At 35.6% G+C, this 21263-nt stretch overlaps 1 protein-coding gene across 1 annotated transcript; it reads right to left on the bottom strand.

Annotated features, from left to right (window-relative positions):
- Window positions 1–19175: 19175 nt before the first annotated feature.
- Window positions 19176–20434, bottom strand: LOC108289484 (MAD2L1-binding protein). Its single transcript, XM_017508948.2, has one exon. The coding sequence runs from the start codon at window positions 20406–20408 to the stop codon at window positions 19581–19583; it is 828 nt and encodes a 275-aa protein (XP_017364437.1). The 5' UTR covers window positions 20409–20434; the 3' UTR covers window positions 19176–19580.
- Window positions 20435–21263: the final 829 nt, after the last annotated feature.

Here is a 21263-nt window from a genome sequence, read left to right on the forward strand (position 1 = left end):
AAAATAGCTGTCTGTGGTGGCCTGCGCCTGTAGTCCCAGCTACTCGGGTGGCTGAGCCAGGAGAATCGCTTGAACCTGGGAGGCGGAGGTTGTGGTGAGCGGAGATCATGCCATTGCACTCTAGCCTGGGCAACAAGAGCAAAACTCCATCTCAAAAACAAACAAACAAACAAACAAAAAACAAAAAATCTCTCCCTACAGTCTACTCTTGTCCTCCATTTTGCTGCTAGAAATCATTTTGCTTGGTTTGCTGTTGCTTCTTACATGGATCCACACTGAGTCAGACTCTTGAGAGGTGGAGAAATGAGTTAGAAGACTATTTTTTTCCCAGTTAATTTTTTTTAAATTGTACTTCAGGTCCGCATGTTCTCACTCATCGGCGGGTGTTGAACAATGAGGACAAATGGACACAGGGAGGGAAGCATCACACACTGGGGTCTGTACAGCCGTTTTTAAAAATTATTTCAAAACATGTCCTTTTCTTAAAAATGAGTAGTAAATATTTTATTATTTAGTTAAAATCCTGTTTCTCTTTGCTTATTTTTCAAAGCCATCTTGTCATGAGAGAGCCAAGATTCTTCGAACGTATTTAACTACTAGAGGGAATGGCTCAGAATCCCAAGTACCAGCTTCAGCACACGTGAGTTCCCTGGAACAAAACTTTAAATCTCCAAAGTTTTGTCTTCAAGCTGCCAAAGTAAGGTCAAGAAATCCACCAAATTTCTCTAGGGCTATTTCTCTCCCTCTTTCTCTCTCTGTCCCCTTACTCTCCAGGTTTATCATTGTCATGTGTTGATATTAAGGTACATACTGAAGCAGACTTTTTTGAGGACAGTGTTGCCAATATACACAGTACACTGAAGGGCCTGAAAAGTTAATAAACTTTTGCTGTAATACAATAAGGCAAAGGACAGTAATTTGGTTCTCGAGAGTTGTTAGTAATTATATTAAAGCTTTTACTTTTGTGCTAAAAACAAAATGAAAACAATTCAAAATCAAATTGGATAGGCTTTTAAATGGGTTGAAATGCTTAGGTAGGCTTTTAAATGGTTTGAAAACATGACAGTCACTTTGAATAGCCAGTTGGTTTTTCCTTTCGACATGTAAACTAAAACATTCTGTCAGTTATTTAAAAAAGAGTGGTAATAAAAAAAATTAGTATTGACTGTATGCCACTATTTCAGCCAATTTATGTCAAGGTAATATAAAAATGGCACACAATATGTTTATCCGTGTTTCAGCTGTTGACAGTTTATTTCTGTTAGTCATTTTCTTATTAGGAAATTTAGTTCTCAGTACATGAGTTTTAGCAAAATATAATAAAATGTAATATTCATCTATTGTGCCAGGCACTGTGCCACATGCTTTATGTGTACTATAGCATTTACTTTTCCTAAAATTATTGGTATTATCAAATACATTTTATTGATGAAGAAATAGAGGCCCAAATAGGGTGAATAAAGATTTGCAAATCTTTTCTCCCAGTCTGTAGCTTGTCTTTTCATCCTATTTATGTGGTCTTTCACAAGACCAGAATTTTTAATTTTGATGAAGCTTCATTTACCAATTTTTCCTCTTTGGATTGTCAGTTTGGTGTAAAGTGTAAAAACTTCTTGCTTGATCCTGGATCCTGAAGATATTTTTGTGCTTTTTTTGACAAGCTTTATAGTTTCACATTTTAAATATAAGATCATTATGTAGTTTGAAATTGGTTTTTTTATAGGTGTGAGGTGTAGGTTATGGTTCATTTTTCTGCCTATCATTTTCCAGCACTATTTGTTGAAAATTGAAAGCAAGAGAGTTACTTCCTAGATAGAATGGGGTTATATAGGCATTAGGCAAATATACCTGTTCAAGATGGGAGAAGTTGGCCAAAACAAAGGGGCTACAGACCCCACACAAATCTCAAATCTAACAGGGCAGTCATTAAACTTAAAGTTCCAAAATTACCTACTTTGACTTCATGTCTCACATCCATATCACGCTGATGCAAGAGGTGGGCTCCTATGGCCTTGGACAGCTCCACCCTTGTGGCTTTGCAGAAAGTGCCCCTGCCCCCCGTTGTTTCACAGGCTAGCACGAACTTTTCTTTTCTATAACATTGTCAGGCTGCAAATTTTCCAAACTTTTACGCTCTGCCTCATTTGAAACACTTTGCTGCTTAGAAATTTGTTCTGCCACATACCCTAAATCATCTCTCTCAAGTTCAATGTTCCACAAATCTTCAGGACAAGGGCACAATGCTGCCAGTCTCTTTGTTAAAATATAGCAAGAGTCACCTTTACCTCAGTTCCCAAGAAGTTCCTCATCTTCATCTGAGAGGACCTAAGCCTTGGCTTCATTGTCCATATCACCATCAGCATTTTGATCAAAGCCATTCAGCAAGTTTCTAGGAAGTTCCAAACTTTCCCACAACTTCCTCTCTTCTTCTGAGCCCTCCAAACTGTTCCAACCTCTGTGTGCCACCCAGTTCCCAAGTCACTTCCACATTTTTGGGTATCTTTATAGCAGGACCCCACTCTCCATGGTACCAATTTACTGTATTAGTTTGTTCTCATGCTGCTGCAAGGAAATACCTGAGACTGAGTAATTTATAAAGAAAAGATGTTTAATTGACTTATAGTTCCACATGGCTGGGGAGGCCTCAGGAAACTGAAAATCATGGTGGAAGGCATCTCTTCACAGGTGGCAGGAGAGAGAATAAGTGCAAGCAGAGGAAATGCTAGACACTTTTAAAACCATCAGATGTTGTGAGAACTCACTCACTATGATGAGAACAACATGGGGGAACCGCCCCCAAGATCCAATTACTTCCATCTGGTCTCTCCCTAGACACATGGGAATTATGGGGATTATAATTCAAGGTGATATTTGGGTGGGGACACAAAGCCTAATCATATCAGATTCCTAATGGCTATGGATGACACTATCTTTCTACTGCTTTAAATAGAAGTGTGTGTGTTTTTTTTAAGTCATTGGCCATGCTGAAAACATTAAGTGATTTCCAACTCATAATTAATAGAGCAAGTTTTCAGTCAGGAACACATGCAACAGCTTTCTTAGCTGTATGTTTACTTTTCTTCTGTGATAATATATCCAGATACTGCAAGTGAGAAAGGATGCTGAAAGTCTTTTTCAATGAAAGTGATTTGGAACTATTAAATAAGAGGAATGTTTTCCAAAATGTTTCTTGTAGAACACTAGTCCTTGAATATACTCCAAAGGAAAAAAAAATAGTTCTTTACCTATAAAAGTTTACAAAGGAATGAAACTCAAATATCTCTCTTGAGTGTTTACAATGCATGGGAACATATTAAGGATTCTAAATAATTCTGCCATAAAGAAACCTTTGGTTTTAACCTCAGCTTTTCTAACACTTGTCATAGATTTCTGGCTTTTAATACCACATGCTATTGTGTTACATTTGTGAGAAATGAAATTTCACTTGACTGTCACTACAATTGAACTTCCTAGTTTTGAATGCTGTTTTCTGTACTAAAAAATTAGTAAAAAAGCATTTTTCACATGAGTAATATTGTTTTGTAGCACTTTTAGATCGAATAAAATGCATTTAGTCATGTTTTCCCTTTTTATTCTTATTCCCTACTGCAGTTATTAGCAACCTTAGCATCAATAGGTTGAACATTAATTTGTATAGTTTTTCTGTCTTCTCCCTTCAAAATATCTTACATTATATAAACTTTAGTTTATTTTCTCCTTATACTACCAAATTAACTTCATAAGTTTTGGAAGTCCTTTTTTTCTACTACTACTATTTTTATATTTTTCTGTAATGACATTTCCTCACTCTTGGTGTTAACCTCTCTTCAGGAAAATAATCTCAGGCCCTTTCTTCTACCTTCAGTTCCTCCATTTTGTTTTTATTTTTCTCTTCTGCAATTTGAACCTGAACCAGAGATAAAATATAAGAGAGAACTTATGGTTGATGTCAGAAGCATTTCTAGTAGGGCCAAGAAAGTCTTTTCTGGAAGGTGAGTGTGAGTCATAAAACCATGCAGGAGTGGTAGATATGCCACAGGCTACCATTCATTTGTTTTTCATTTTTAACTTGAAGAAAAATTTGTGATTTTTACACTGGCATAGAAAATACAAATAGAGCTTTGACTTATATTTCAAAAATGATCCTGCTTACTTGATATGTTATCATCTTTTATTATGCTTTGCATGTAAACAAAAGTATTTTCTACTATAGTTTTGCAATACAATATTGTAAAAGTATGCTTGCCAAACACAACATTTGGAGTAAGCTGATATTTATTATCTGTTTCATCAGATACAAAAGGCTCTTGCCTTTTCTCCCTTCTCTGCTTTCTGGTATAACTACCAGTAACTATAAAGATTTGTGAGCTGATATTTCCAAAATGGCGAGCTGTTCCTTTTCCTGAGGCTGTCAATCAATACCATTTATGCAGATGAACCATAGCCAACCTCCATACAATAGGTTACTTTTAAAATAATGGTTAATAAAAAACAATCTAGTTGGTGGTGATAGAATGTTCTTTATTCTGGGTAAACCTTGTAAGTTTAGATTAAGATCACTAGATATTAAAACATTTGTGGGACCATATCATTATATTGGTTTGGCCCTCAAGAAATCAGAAGGTAACTGGTGTTCCAGGAACTATTCAACCTAAAAATCTTAGTGTATTTAGCTTTAATGAAGTAAGTTAAATTATCTGAGGCTGTGCTTTTAATATGTAGCTACTAGCCACACGTGGCTATTGAAATTAAAATTAATTAAAATAAACAAAATTAAGTAGTTCCTCATTCATACCAGCCACATTTCAAGTGCTCAATAGTCACATATTACTAGTGGCTACTATGTTGGACAGTATAGATTGTAAAACATTTCCATCATTGTTGAAAGTTATAATGAAAAGGGCAAATCTGGAGGGCATTAATTTTCCTGTTCGTATATAAAAGACCAAAAGCTAGAATTGCCCCCTTGATTATCAGTCACTTCAGTTTATTTAGAGCGGTCTTTTTTTTTTTTTTTTTTTTTTTTTAGAGATACAGAAACAGGAGAAGGAGAGAGAGAGAGAAACAGCTAACTATCACACTGAGTGAGAGAATCCAGAAAGATGGAATCCAGGAGAGGAAAGCAGCTTCCACACTGAGTGGAAGGGAATAGAGAGAAACAGAGTTTAGGAGGGAAGACAGCCTTCCATGAAGGGAGTGTTCATGGAAGGGAACTCCAGAGGGAAAATCTAGGAGAGATAGGAGAGAGAAAGATGGCTTCCAAGAAGGGAGTGTTCATGGAAGAGGATCCAAATATGGAGTCCCTATTTGGAGCAGTCTTAAGTACTCAGATGTGAAATACTTTTCTGAACAATTGTATAATCTACTGAAAAAAATATTGAATTGGGAGATAGGATAAGTGGAGTTTTTTTTCCTTCCATAAACTCATGTTAATGAGAAAATAATTTGACTTAAGTTACTTTTACTTGTAGAAAACCAAATTACAAGACACGTGCAGAAAAGTTAACATAGGAAGCCTCACTACTATCCTTAGAAAGGGTACTTACAAAATTGGCCCTTGCCTGGTATCTGAAAACTTAGATTTCAAAAGAATTTCCACTATTTCCTCATTCAAGTGTCTCACTGTGCCAAGAATGCTTATACAAACAATATGGTTTGTGCTGAACTCCTCCTTTCCTACTGGGAGTCTGGAATTTGTGTATGTGCCAGGCAGAGGGTGCTTACATGACTAGCCCCAAACTAAAACCTTGGTGCTGAGTCTCTAACAAGCTTCCCTGGTAGACATTTCACACTTGTCACAACTCATTATGGGGGAATTAACCATGTCCTGTGTGGTTCCACTGGGAGAGAACTCTGGAAGCTCACTCCTGGTTTCTCCCAGACTTCACCCCATGTGCCTTTTCTCTTTGCTGATTTTTCAGTGTCTCTTTTTGCTGTAATAAATCATAGCCACAAATATGACTATATATTGAATTCTATGAATCCTTCTAGCAAATCACCAATCCCAGGGGTGGTCTTGTTGGCCCTCAACACTCCTCATAATTATGTTGAAAGGGTAATATGAAGTCTAAAGTTTAAGAATAAGTTTGAATTCCAAACACAGTGCCACACACTTGTCAATTATTGTTAATAATAGTACTGAATCTGGCAAGGAAGAAAATCACACAAAATATTTATTCAAAAATACACAAAATAAGATTGTTTAAAATAAAACTGAAAAGTGATATACTCCTGAATAAATCATATCTGACATTTTTAAGACACAATTGTAGTGTCATTTTATTTACATTAACCGGAGACACTGAATCTTAACAGTATATTAGGATTTGGGAAGATATGACTTAGTGAAAAACAGAGGACTTTATGCCCTTCTTGGACTTTTAAATATCTACAGAAACACTTCCAAAGCAGTCTGGAAATGTAAGCTCAAATGGCTAAGATAGGAATTTCAGTGAAACAGAATAGCACTCATCCTTCCTTGGACCAAGTTTAAAGAAACTGAAAAGTCCTCTTTACACAATTCTCTGGATATGAATCTGTCTTTCTGCAACAGGTTTAAGTGACTCAAGACCTCAGAGGTGACATATCTGGGTGTTTCTTGACAGATACTGAGAAATATGACCTTGGCTTCCAGTGCTGGGAGTGAGAGCAGAGCTGTCTCTCCTTTTATTTTAAAAGTCAAATTTATGAAGTATCTTCTTGTAGTGAATGCTATCTTGGCTGAAACATCATAATCTTTACCTAAACATGAAAAGCTTTCTCTTTGCTATGCAAGTCAGTCATATCCAAATTCCAAACGTCAAGTCACCCTCTTCTCTGATTTCCACCGCCCATTTTACAACATGGCCCCGGGGAGGACATATCCTTGGCTTCCTACAATGATGTCCGATGAAGGTACTTGTGCCTTTCTTCTTTTCTCTCCCCACCATATTCTTTCTCTCATACCTTTCTTTTTGCATTCACTAAGGTTCTTATTCAGATGACTAATTTTGAAGTTTTGAATCAAAACCACCCCAGGCATCAGAGCTTTTGGGGGCCTAAGTTTGAGTACAAATTGTTTCTAGGGGATACCCAAAGGCTTTCTTTCTTTCACCACAGTGACTTTGAAAAATATATCAAAAGAGATAAAGAGAACAAGTATCAAACTTTATAGAGTATAAAATAGCGTGAGGAATAAGACTGTAAATATATGGAACCGGATTGCTTGAGTTTGAATTCTATCTTCTCTTTTTATTTCTGTTTTATCTTAGGCAATTTACTTAACCACCCTGTGCCTTGATTTACTTATCTCTTAAATGCAATAGCAACAGCATCTATTAATAACCCCCTCCATTTTTTAATAGAGACAGTGTCTCACTCTGTCACCCAGGCTAGATAGAGTCAATGACATAATCATAGTTCACTGCAGCCTTGATCTCCTGGGCTCAAATGATCCTCCCACCTCAGTCTTCTGAGTAGCTAGGACTACAGGCATTTGCCACCATCCCTGGCTAATTTTTTTTGTATAGGTGGGGTCTCACTATATGGCCTAGGCTGGTTTAGACTCCTGACCTCAAGTGATCCTCTTATCTTGGCTTCCCAAAGTGCTGGGATTACAAGCATGGGCCACCACACCTGGCCACCACCTACCTTATTGAGATATGGTGAAGATTAAATGAATTAACATATGTAAATTGCACGGAACACTTAGTGCTGTATAAATATGGTGACCAACTAATTGATCACCCAACCTGGGGTGCATTTGAAGATTAAAAAAAGGGCATTATTAGTAATGATACCAGAACATCAAGTATTACAGTAAGTGTTCAGTATTATTGTTTTTAAATTTTACTTGAATGAAACTTATTTTCAAGTAGCAAAATCCTCTATGGATGGAAAACTCATTAATATAAACTTTCCTGATAGTAAAATACAGAATATAGGAGAAAAAAATGAATGTACCCCTGTGTTATAGGACGTGGGAAGATGAATTCAGTTGGGTCACACGAGCGCATGCACAGTGAGTTGTCAATCTTTGAGATTGGGGAGGCAATACTCACTGAGGACAGGAGTACCTTTATACACATGTTCAAAGTGCAGAGGGTGAGGACCAGAAAACCTTGTTTGAAGGTGAAGTTAAGTTAGATTCATTAAGAGCCAGTCAGTTATTAAAGCCATGAATGATAGCAAAGCAGACATAAAGTACCTCCAATGATTTGCCAAGAAATTCTGGCCTTGCTACCTTTTGGTAATGCTTTCTCTCAAATTATTTTAAAACAATCAAGTAGTATATGATAATTGAATGATGTCACTTGTCTCTTGGTCAATATTGTTTCTTTCCAGAGTAGTTCAATCTCAGATATCATTTAAATGTACTTCGTTCTGATTATCATTTAACAGTGACAACAAATATTTTTCCTTTCTTTCTCTCTATTCCTCTCATACGGCTTACAGACCTTTTCTTGGCACTTGATAGAAGAGGCAGAGTAATTTTCTTAGGTGACATAATTCCTCAAAATGTATTTATTTTCAGGAACAGGGTGATGTATGGTAATACTCAGGCAGAGATCAATAATCCCAGAACTGAAGGAAGAATTGACAAATGTATCAAAGATGCCTAATCAAAATGTGTCCACACTCTGCTAAATAAAGTCTGGTTGAGCAGAACTAACAACATTTTTTATGTTTTCTTATTTTTAATATTTTTTTTTTGAATACAGAGATGATATACAGAAGGAAATCAAACAAAACTGATGACAAAAGAGGAGTTTAAGTGTTGCTAATGTTTGAAGATGAGTAATTGCCAAATGGGGAGGTTGAATCCGGGAAAACAGTAGAGAATAAATAGCTTTATGAGATTTCAAAAACTAAATATTAACAAAAATATTAATTTGAAAAAACTCAAATGTTAGTCTTCACTTATTAACATTTCTTAATTTAAAAATTTTGACGCTATTGGGTAATCAAATGCATTTTTATCTATAAACCACAATTCATTGTAGCACAAATTTAGTTCTACTTCAGCTCATATTATGCCTCGTTCTTAGCAAATAAAAACTACAGAAATTAGTAGTCTCTTATAACACAGTTCACAACACTAATCATGTACCACAACTTGATGTTGACTGAGCCATTACTACATACAGAGGATATGACATATAATTTTCTACATGTTTTATAGGTATTTTTGCTTTTGATCCTCACAACAGCCCTATGAAGCAGGTAACATTGTCTCTGAGGTACATGAAGTGAATTTGTCTGAGTCTTAACAGCTAGTAAGTGAAGGAGACAATATTCAAACCTCAGAGATCATGTTCATAACTCTTGTTCAATACTGACCTTGGCACCATTACCAGAAAGAGACTTGATTATGAACACATATCTTAGAGGAATGCTAAATGCCTAGTGATTTAATACATGGCACAACAAAAGCATTTAAAGGCAAGATACCACAAAATCCTGTTTTTGTTGAATCGATTCACAGGTCTAATGTGGATTTAAAATAACGTGTGTTGTTTATGAGTATTTATATATTATTTGTGTCAGCCAGAAATAGAATGAAGTATTAAGTATCAGGACCAAAGCCAAGTAAATTGAAGATGTCAGAAATAAGTAAAAGCTCAGGATGAATTACTCCATTTCTTTAGGGTACTCTTGGGTATTTATTGAGGATGTTTCCAATCCAGCTCTCAAAGCAATAAACTCTATGTAAGTCATCAAATAAATAAATGTAGCACTGTATAACCTTTATTCTGTATTGTCTAAGAAATGGTTTTCTTTCAGAGAAGCAAGCCTTTTACATTTGACACTAGACAGTAGTTTATTGCTGTAAAACTGAGCTTTTCTATTTAGGCTTAACAATAAAAGGTGTATTAGATAAGCAGACATTTTAGCTGATTAGATGGTCTAAAACCATGGATTTAGAACCGTTCCTTCCATGCAATTATTCCTCAGTCTATTGTCTATCACAGATGAAAGCAGAGCTGCTCTGGATGAGAAGAGAAAGATGGGACGCCCAGGATTGCAGCAGCTGGGTTGTCTATTGACCCATGTACTTAGGTAGCCCCAAAGGTACTGGTATTACATGACTAGGGCTCCCCATACCACACTCTGAAAGCCACTGTTCTAAAAGTCAAACCCAAGAAAATGTGCGAAAACAGAAATCAAATTTAAATTAAGAGGATTATAACATTTAAGGAGATTGAATTTTAAATGACTTTGTTAAGGACTCTATTTTGCTGGAATTGTACATATTCCCAGATGAGAGTTCTGTGTTCCTAAAGAGGGTATCAAATTATCAATGAAAAAAAAAAAAACAACCTTGTTATTTTAACCTCTTTCTGAAGAAATAATATTCCTATGTTACTTAATAGACATTACTTAAGCTAATCTTCAATATTGCTGAGGTGTCAGATCTCCATCTGCATTTTATGGAAGATCAAACAAAGATATTAACTGGAAAATCTGTGGAAGTAAAACTCCACCTCTGACTCCTTGGGACGTTGAACTGCGAGACTTTTATAGCCTCCTAGGGCTTTGGATTCCTAATATAATCAAAGAAGATCATACATACTTTTTACTTAAAATTTGTGACTTCTTGTACTTTTTTAAAGAAAGGATTATTGAATCAACTAGTATATCAAACTTTCTAAAGTCACAAAAGTGAATCCAATTGTGACTGTTTTTAATTTATATGAACAGTATGTGAAGATGGTGCAAATTTAGGGAAAAAGAAAGTTTTCTTTAGTTGTGATGACTTACAGGGAGGACCATTGTATGATCAAACCATTATAAACTAAAATTCTGTACCAGGGTGGTGGTATGGGACAGTGGGATGTCCCTTTGTCTCATAATTTTAGTGAAGATTCTGTAGTTGAGATCAAAAGACTAATATTCCACATTTTGAGTTTAGAGAGCCACCACTTTTTAACAGGATACTTGAGCAGCCAACTTCTTCAGCTCAGTTTTCTCCCCTATACAATAGTATTTACCTCATGAGTTTATTATGAGGGTAAAATGAGTTAAAACAGTAAAGTGCTAAGAGCAATATTTGGCATATAAGAGCTCCATGAAATTTAATCATCGTCATTGTTAATATTAGTTTTCTTGAGGTTATTATGGACTTCTAACTGAGGAGAGAACTATATTGTAAGCTTGATGATGGCAGGGACTTGTGTGATATTTCCTGTGTTACCCCTAATACTTAATATTGTGTTTTTATAAAGTGTTGGTTCAATACATTTTTCTTGCAAATAAACAATTTTGGTATTTAATGAGTTTTCAGTTATAACAATTCATTTTTAAAATTGTGTTTCATAAAACTGAATAGTTTTAAATATTATGTAACAGCCCAAATCACAAGCTTGATGATACCTTAACATCACATATATATATTTCTATATATACTTAAGGATATATATATATATATATACGTACACACATACACACCAACACACACAGAGACTATACACACACATAATCAGATAATAAATAGTAAGTGCACACTCTTCAAGGATACATAGCACATCTACAAAAGTTAATCTTGGCTGGATGTAGCAGCTCAGCCCTGTGTCCCAGCATTTTGGGTAGCTGAAGTGGGAAGATTATTCAAGTCCAGGGGTTCAAGACCAGCCTGGTCAACACAGTGAGACCTTATCTTTATAAAAAACACAAAATTAGCCATGCATGGTGGCTTGCATTTGTAGTTCTAGCTACTTGGGAGGCTGAGGTGAGAAGATCTCTTGAGCCTGGGAGATTGAGGTTGCAGTGAGCCTAGATCGTGCCTCTGCACTACAGCATGGGCAACAAAGGCCATCCCCCTACTTCCAAAAACAAAACAAAAAAAAACCAAAAGAAAACAAAACAGTCTCGTATTAGGCTAAAAGAAATTCCCAATGAATCCCAAATAATAAAACGAATTTCTTATTTGCTGAACATAATATAATAAAATTGAAACTAATAAGAAAACAATAGTTAAAACTCAAAAATGTTTGGAAAGTAAAAAGAAATTTCTTTATAACTGATTACAGAAGAAATCAAGAAATCACAAAAAAAAGCACAACAAATTGAAAATTGTGAAGTACTTGAAGCATTTTGTAGGAAAGTTCATAAAGCAGTATAGTTTAGCAGTACCCAAGTGAATTAATGTATATAAAATAAAATAAAATGTGAAGCTTGAAAGTAATAAGTCAAGTTTTTTCTACAGAACCAGATAAAGAAAAAAAAAAAAAAAAAAAAAAAAAAAAAAAAAAAAAAAAAAAAAAAAAAAAAAAAAAAAAAAAAAAAAAAAAAACAGTGAATCTGACAAAAGCAGAAAGGAGGGAATATTAAAAGATAAGAGAAGAAATTAAATAAATAGGAAGCAATTATGATGATTAACAAGACTAACAACTAGTTCAAAGAAAAGAAAGCACTAATAAATTAGACAAACATCTGGAAAACCGATTAAGTGAAAGACAAAGAAAGAAAATAAAATATTATGAGGAATATGGGGCCAAATGATAGATATAATCTCTATTACCCTCCAAGTCCAAAGAGAACATTATGATCAATTTTGTGACTGTGTTTACATATATTGGGTTATTTAAAATAAAATATACCAAAACTGATGTAAGGAAAAAATAGTGAACCCGAATAGACCAATAACTATTAAAACATTTAATTGGTAATTACAATTCACACCCACTTACTTCTCTCCACAAATGCACCAAGCCCAAAGAGTTCTACCAGGGAGTTTTGCAAGCCCCTTTAACTTACAGATAATTCTGACTTTATGCTATGTTCCCAGACGACAAAAGAAGTAAAATTGCTTAATCCATTTTTTGAAGGTAGTGAAACTCTATAATCTTGATATCCAAACTTACAAGGAGATCATCATAAGAAAACAAAGTCTTACTTCATTTATAAATGTAGATGCAAAATTAAAATACTCAATCTCTTTCTCTGGGTCAGTCTTCCAAGAGAATTGTTAGGCAAATTAAATTCAGCAGTAACATTAAAAATGGTGTTTATTTTTGTATAGAGCAATTGTTCCACAGTAGAAAATATATTTAAGTATTCATCACATTAATAGACAAATGATGACAAAAATAGTCGTCTCAATTAATTCAAGAAAAACATTCAATGACATTCACTGTCGTTTTATAATAAAAGCAATTAGCAAACTATTAGTGAACCAGGGATAAAAAAATACAACTTGTCTTCCTCAAAATTAATGTCATCACTGATACTATTCATGTTGTCTTGGTAGTTTTCATAATCATATAAGAGAAGGAAAGGGCATAAGAGATGTATAGATTAAACAAAAAAAGACAAAATTGTAATTTTCAGATGATACAATTTTCCATGAAAAATGTGCAAAAGAATCTCCAGACAATATTCAAAATAATAAGAACGTCTAGCTGGTTCAGGGAAGATACAATTTATATATAAAATCCATAATATTTCTACAAAAAGCAGTAAATAGTTGAAAATGTTATAGAATTTTTTTTTATTGTACTTTAAGTTCTGGGGTACATGTGCAGATCTTGCAGGACTGTTGCATAGGTACACACATGCCATGGTGGTTTGCTGTCTCCATTCCCCTGTCACCTACATCAGGCAATTCTCCCAGTGTTATCCCCACTGTCTTTCTCCTAGCTCCCCAGTGTGTTATGTTCCCCTCACTGTGACCATGTGTTCTCATTGTTCAACATCTAGCTATGAGTGAGTACATACGGTGTTTGGTTTTCTGTTCTTCTGTCAGTTTGCTGAGAATGATGGTTTCCAGATACATCCATGTCCCTACAAAGGACATGAAATCATCCTTTTTTATGTCTGCATAGTATTCCACGGTGTATATGTGCCATATTTTCTTTGTCTAGTCTATCATTGATGGGCCTTTTTGTTGGTTCCAGGTCTTTGCTATTGTAAACAGTGCCACAATGAACATAAGTGTGCATGTGTCTTTATAACAGAACAATTTATAATCCTTTGGGTATATACCCAGTAATGGGATTGCTGGGTCAAATGGAATTTCTATTTCTAGATCCTTGAGGAATTGCCACACTGTCTTCCAGAATTGTTGGACCAATTTACACTCCCACCAACAGTGTGAGAGTGTTCCTTTGTCTCCACATCCTCTCCAGCATCTGTTGTCTCCAGATTTTTTAATGATCGCCGTTCTAACTGGCGTGAGATGGTATCTCAATGTTGTTTTGATTTGCATTTCTCTAATGACCAATGATGATGAGCATTTTTTCATATGCTTGTTGGTCTCATAAATGTCTTCTTTTGAAAAGTATCTGTTCATATCTTTTGTCCACTTTTGAATGGGTTTGTTTGCTTTTCTTCTTGAAAATGTGTTTTAGTTCTTCGTAGATTCCAGATATTAGCCCTTTGTCAGATGGGTAGATTGCAAAGATTTTTTTTTTTTATTCTGTTGGTTGCCGGTTCACTCTGATGATTGTTTCTTTTGCTGTGCAGGAAATCTTAAGTTTAATTAGAACTCATTTGTCTATTTTGGCTTTTGTTGCCATTGCTTTTGGTGTTTTAATCATGAAGTCCTTACCTATGCCTATGTCCTGAATGGTTTTGCATAGGTATTTCTCTATAGTTTTTATAGTGTTAGGTCTTACATTTAAATCTTTAATCCACCTGGAGTTAATTTTTAGTGTAAGTTGTAAGAAAGGGGTCCAGTTTCAGCTTTCTGAACATGGCCAGCCAGCTTTCCCAACACCATTTATTAAACAGGGAATCCTTTCCCCATTGCTTGTTTTTGTCAGGTTTGTCAAAGATCAGATAATTGTAGATGTGTGATGTTATTTCTGAGGCCTCCGTTCTGTTCCATTGATCTATATCTGTTTTGGTACCAGTACCATGCTGTTTTGATTACTGTAGCCTTATAATATAGTTTGAAGTCAGGTAGTGTGATGCCTCCAGCTTTGTTCTTTTGCTTAGGATTGTCTTGGCTATGTGGGCTCTTTTTTGGTTCCATATGAAGTTTAAAGGGTTTTTTTTTTTGCAGTTCTGTGAAAAAGGTATATGGTAGCTTGATGGGGATAGCATTGAATCTATAAATTACTTTGGGCAGTGTGGCAATTTTCACGATATTGATTATTCCCAACCATAAGCATGAAATGTTTTTCCATCTGTTTGTGTTCTCTTATTTCCTTGAGCAATGGTTTGTGGTTCTCCTTGAAGAGGTCCTTCACATCCTTTGTTAGTTGTATTCCTAGGTATTTTATTCTCTTTGTAGCAATTGTGAATGGCAGTTCGCTTATGATTTGGCTCTCTGTTAGTCTGTTATTGGTGTATAGGAATGCTTGTGATTTCTGCACATTGATTTTGTATCCTGAGATTTTGCTGAAGTTGCTTATCAGTTTAAGGAGATTTTGGGCTGAGACAATGGGGTCTTCTAAATATACAGTCATATTGTCTGCAAATAGAGACAATTTGACTTCCTGTTTTCCTAATGGAATATGCTTTATTTCTTTTTCTTGCCTGATTGTTCTGACTAGAACTTCCACATCTATATTGAATAGGAATCGTGAGGGCATCCTTGTCTAGTTCTGGTTTTCAAAGGGAATGCTTCTAGTTTTTGCCTGTTTAGTATGATATTGGCTGTGGGTTTGTCATAAATAGCTTTTATTATTTTGAGATACATTCCACTGATAACTAGTTTGTTGAGAGTTTTTAGCAGAAAGGACTATTGAATTTTGCCAAAGGCCTTTGCTGCATCTATTGGATGATCATGTGGTTTTTGGTTTTGGTTCTGTTTATGTGATGGATTGTGTTTAAAAATTTGCATATGTTGAACCAGCCTTGCATCCCCGGTCTGAAGCCTACTTGATCGTGATGGATGAGCTTTTTGATGTGCTGTTGCATTCAGTTTGCCAGTATTTTATTGATTTCACATTGATGTTCATCATGGATGTTGGCCTGACGTTTTCTTTTCTTGTTGTGTCTCTGCCAGGTTTTGATATCAGGATGATGTTGGTCTCATAAAATGAGTTATGGAGGATTTCCTCCTTTTTGTATTGTTTGGAATAGTTTCAGAAGGAATGATACCAGCTCATCTTTGTACGTCTGGTAGAATTTGGCTGTAAACCCATCTGGACCTGGACTTTTTTTGGTTGGTAGGCTATTAATTGCTGCCTCAACTTCAGACCTTGTATTGGTATATTCAGGGTTTCAACTTCTTCCTGGTTTAGTCTTGGGAGGGTGCAAGTGTCCAGGATTTTATCAATTTCTTCCAGATTTACTGGTTTATGTGCATAGAGTTGTTTGTAGTAATCTCTGGTGGTAGTTTGTATTTCTGTGGAATCTGTGGTGATATCCCCTTTATCATTTTTTATTGCATCTATTTGATTCTTCTTTCTTTTCTTTTTTATTAGTCTGGATAGTGGACTGTTTATTTTGTTGATCTTTTCAAAAAACCAGCTCCTGGGTTTATTCATTTTTTGAAGGTTTTTTGTGTGTCTCTATCTCCTTTAGTTCTGCTTTGATCTTAGTTATTTCTTGTCTTCTGCTAGGTTTTGAATTTTTTTGATCTTGCTCCTCTAGCTCTTTCAATTGTGATGATAGGGTGTTGATTTTAGATCGTTCCTTGCTTCTCATGTGTTTTTTCAAAAGCATTGCAATATAACAAAACATATAAGACACCTAGGAATAAATTGGAAACATATTCAAGTTCTACATGAGTAAATGTATAAGATAGTTTTGAAGCATATAGAAGGAAACTTGATTAAATGGAGATGTGTGCTAGCTCAGAGGTGGGAAGATTCAATATCATGAGGATTTCAACTCACCCAAATGTATCTATAAGTTTAATGTAATTCCAATGAAAATGTCATATTTTTCATAGAATTTGAGAAAATGGCTTAGAAATTAATATAATGGAATTTAAGTCCAAAAAGATATGGGTTAATTTTGAAGAGGACAAAGGAGGAAGAAGGCACACTTGCCATAGTAATTATGAAGACTTACTAATATACAATGTAAACTACTATGGTATTAGCTAAGGAAAGGGCAAGTATACTAGAAAGACAAATGAGGAAGCAAATACTAACAAACAAGCAAAACCTCAAAATCAAAAACCAGAAAACACACAGACTTTATCTTTATAGGATTTCAGTTTACGAGAAAAGTGTGATTACAACACATTGAAGAATAATAAATGTGTTGAAATAACTGCAGACCTAAATGTGAAAATAATAGAAACACACATCTAGTTCTATTTGATTAAAGACCTTATGACTTTTTGAAGAATATAAATAATGTCCCCATCGCATTGCGGTAGAGAGGATATCTTACACAAGTAACATAAAAACAGAATATAACATAAATTGATACAAAGCTATAAGGAATACTTATCTATACAGAAAATATATAATAAACGAGAATGAGAAAAGATGTTTATGACATAGAGAACAATGGATTAATGTCTAGAATATCTATATAGAAATCCTATCAATCAGTAAAGAAAAGACAATGTAACTGAAAATGGGTATTGTGGATTGGTACTTGCTTATTTTGTTGGATTAATGATAAATGATCAAGCTCACATATTACACTGAACAAATAAGTTGTTTATTTATCTTGCTTTAAGAACATGTGTACAGAAACTTTCATTATGAAAAAGACAGGTTGGGAGCAGTGGTTCATGCCTGTAATCCCAGCACTTTGGGAGGCCAACGCGGGTGGATCACCTGAAGTCGAGAGTTCAAGACCAGCCTGGCCAACATGATGAAACCCATCACTACTGAAAAAAATACAAAAAATTAGTCAGGCATGGTGGCGGGTGCCTGTAATCCCAGCTACTCAGGAGCCTAAGGCAAGAGACTCACTTGAACCTGAGAGGTGGAGGTTGCAGTGGCTGAGATTGTGCCACTACTCCAGCCTGGGCAACAAGAGCAAAACTCTGTCAAAAAAAAAAAAAAAAGAAAGAAAGAAGAAAGAAAGAAAGAAAAGACAGTCCATGTCTCATGTAGCCTTTTTTCAACCCCATCTCAAGAGCTTACAACTCTATTTTTCTGAAATGGTCCGAAAAGTCAACTGTTGACCTTGAAGGACAAACGAGAATTGGAGTGCCATTTCTGTGGATAGAACAACAATCTTTATATCTCCTCTGGGAGTGTTAAGCATAGGTGATACTAAACAGACTTAAGATAGTCATTTGCTTACATTCAGCCTAAGAACATGCATATTAAATTTAACAGAAACATCTGAGCATATTAAAATTACAGCAATTTATTGCTGCCATTTTGGTTTATGGTCTCAGTGTGTTTGTCACATAAACTTCTGGCCCCATAATAATTGGCAAAAGATATAAAGATGCAGTTCAGAAAAGAGAGAAATCAAATAGCTAGTCAGTTTTGGAAAGCTGAGTAATGAATAAAATGCATGTAAAAATAGTAATGAAATATAATTTTATACCCAATGGATTAGCAACAATTTTAAAATCTGAAAATTTTAAATGTTTAAAATGAAAAATTATAAAGTGAATACTTCAAAACATAGGAACTCTCATCCCGTGCTGAGAGGAGTGTAAATTTTGGAAAGCAATTTGACAACAATATTATTAAAAATGTACTAATCTGATCATTTAGCAATTACTTTTCTTGATATATATTCTAGAGAAACTGTTGGCACATGTACACAGGGAGACATTTTAAGATATATTGGTTTTAATAGTGCGGGCTGGAAATAATCTTAATACATGTCAATAGAAGAATGGACAAATACATTATAGTATATTTTATACTAAAATTGATTATAATTAAAATAAAGGCACTATTGACATTATATAAAAGGTCTAATGATTAAAAAGTAAGAAGCATCTATACACTGTGATAAAATAGCCTTATACTTTGGACCTGGTTATCTCTCTCTCTATGGAGAAAAGGAATACAAATATGTATAGGAAGGATTTACACCAAAAATAAGACAGAGATTTTTCTATGGATATGAAAATAGTGAAATGTGTCAAAGTAAGCATAGTATCTTAGTTCATTTCTGCTGCTATAACAGAATACCACAGATGGGGTAATTTATAAAGAAAAGAGATATATTTGGCTCATGGTTCTGGGGGCTGGGAAGTCCAAGAGCATAGTGCCAGCATCTGGTGAGGGTCATCCCATGGCAAAAGGGTGAAAGGACAAAGCCAGCTTTGATAGAGTAAATTGGGCTATACTCTTTTTTTTTTTTTCAGTTTCAGGAAAATATAATAAGGATCTATTTATATTTAAGTTCATGAGTCATATCCACATTATATTCCTGGTAAAAATTCAGAAAGGACACAGCGAAGAGCAGAAAGGGCCACCTCCATAGAGTGTCTGTCTGTGGACCCATCTTTGCTTTCCAACCCCTAACAGAAACACTGACCCAGCCCCTCTGGGAAGATCAACCTTTGATTCAAAGAGATGTTGTTCAGCAATGATTACAGTCACAGCTACAGGCCATCAGCCCACCAGGAAGTCTGAGGAAGGAGGCAGACAACCAGAAGGAGAGTTGCTTCCTCTCTCACCAGGAAGCAACTCTAGCTCCAAGCTAGATGGGTGATTCAGTGCCACATGGAGAAAGATAATTCAGCCATGGTGTTTTCAGGATTAAGAAGCACTCATTCACTCACGGAAGCCTTTAAGTGTCACTGGTGCCTGGAACCAAATGTAGTCTTCCCAAGCCGTGGTTCGGATGGAAGGTCTGCCACATGATAGGGTCACAGTCAGTTTGTGGCCCCGGCTGGGCACTCGATAGTTGAGCTTGGGTCGAAACCAATCTTCTCCACAGTCACGGTGTCCCTGTGCCATGACGATGGTGCCCATGAGTGGAGGAGCCTGAAGCTCACTAAAGGCATCAGCCATGAATATGGCTCTGAAGAGATGGCGCAAACAAGCTGCTGTGCTCAGGCTCTGGTCCACGCTGTAGGGGGCCAGCCAAGACAAGTCGAGTTTGTAGAATTCTTTGGGGCTTAGGGCATTGCCCCCAAGGAGAATCAGCACCCGTGGTACTAGTGTCCGTGCAAAGAAGTCCTCTAGATGGCTGAGGACACTCTCCAGTTCTGCCAGGGCTTGTTGGCATTTCCTGCTGCTCACCTCAGTGGTGGCCTGAGGTTTCTTCTTCAGCATCTCCTCTGCCTGGGGAGAAGGTTTTCGGTAAAAGTGCTTAAGCTGTTCATAGGGTAGAGGTAGTTGCTGGCGTTGGTACATAATATGCTTTAGAAGTTCACAAGTAAACCGAGAGCAGCCTTCCTGGCTAACAGGCCCAGGAAACACCACTGATATCATGCAGTCTCTTGGGCAAAAGGGCTCCAAAGGGTTGGGGGGTTCCTGGGTAGAGGTTGTCTCAAGTAGTTCTATCTGAGAGGCGTGAGTTTCTCTGGACTTCTCATACCACTCCAAATCGGGGACTAAGGCTGGGGACAGAACCTCTGCCTCCGGCGCTGCCATCATGGCCTCCTCCCTCTACTCCCTGCAGTTACAATCTATACTCTTAAACTTTATCACTAATGTGCTATTTTCCAATAAGAAACAAACAATAAACCAAAAGATGTGCATCCAAAGAGCTCAAGTAAACATTTTCCACTGTTAACATTTATTAAATGTATATGTGGGATATATGACTATTTATTATGTTATTCTCTGTAATTTTCCATATTAAAAACCAACAATGAAGAAATACACATGTAGAATAAGCAATCAGCTTATATCTGGAGTGCTCTACTAGATAGGCCTAATAACTATAAGAACAATCTTATACACATGCCTTCCTCCTATGATACATTTTTCAGGAAGAAAATTACTTAAATTGGCCAATCTATGACAAAGAATAAGAAGTGCTGGTCCCAGGGTAGTTCTTTACATATAAATTTTCACATTTAAGTGTTAAACAAAAAGAGCATTTTTAGGTCAGGGCTAAACTGTGATGATAATTATATGACCTCATTATAATAAGTAAAACTGTTTTTTAATAAAGTTATAAAGAATGAAAATGTGGACCAAATTTTTTTAATATTCATAGGTATCAAACTTTTGTAGATTGTGAATAAATTTTGGAGTCAAGTTTTATTCCTGAGCACTTATAGTATACTGTTTGATTTTTTTATACTTTGATATTCTCTCAATATTGTACATAGATTTCTATACTTGATAGGCTGATATCAATAGGCATTAAAATGAAATGTGCAAATCTAATAAGTTACTACAAAATTTTCCCATCTTTCATGCTTTATTTAGTTTTTCAGGTCAAAGTAAAATCCGGAATAAAATATTCAAACCACATGGTGTCTTGCAGTGAGTCGTGACAGT

The sequence above is a fragment of the Cebus imitator genome, unplaced genomic scaffold (assembly GCF_001604975.1).
Source record: "Cebus imitator isolate Cc_AM_T3 unplaced genomic scaffold, Cebus_imitator-1.0 Scaffold17, whole genome shotgun sequence".
Lineage (NCBI taxonomy): Eukaryota > Metazoa > Chordata > Mammalia > Primates > Cebidae > Cebus > Cebus imitator.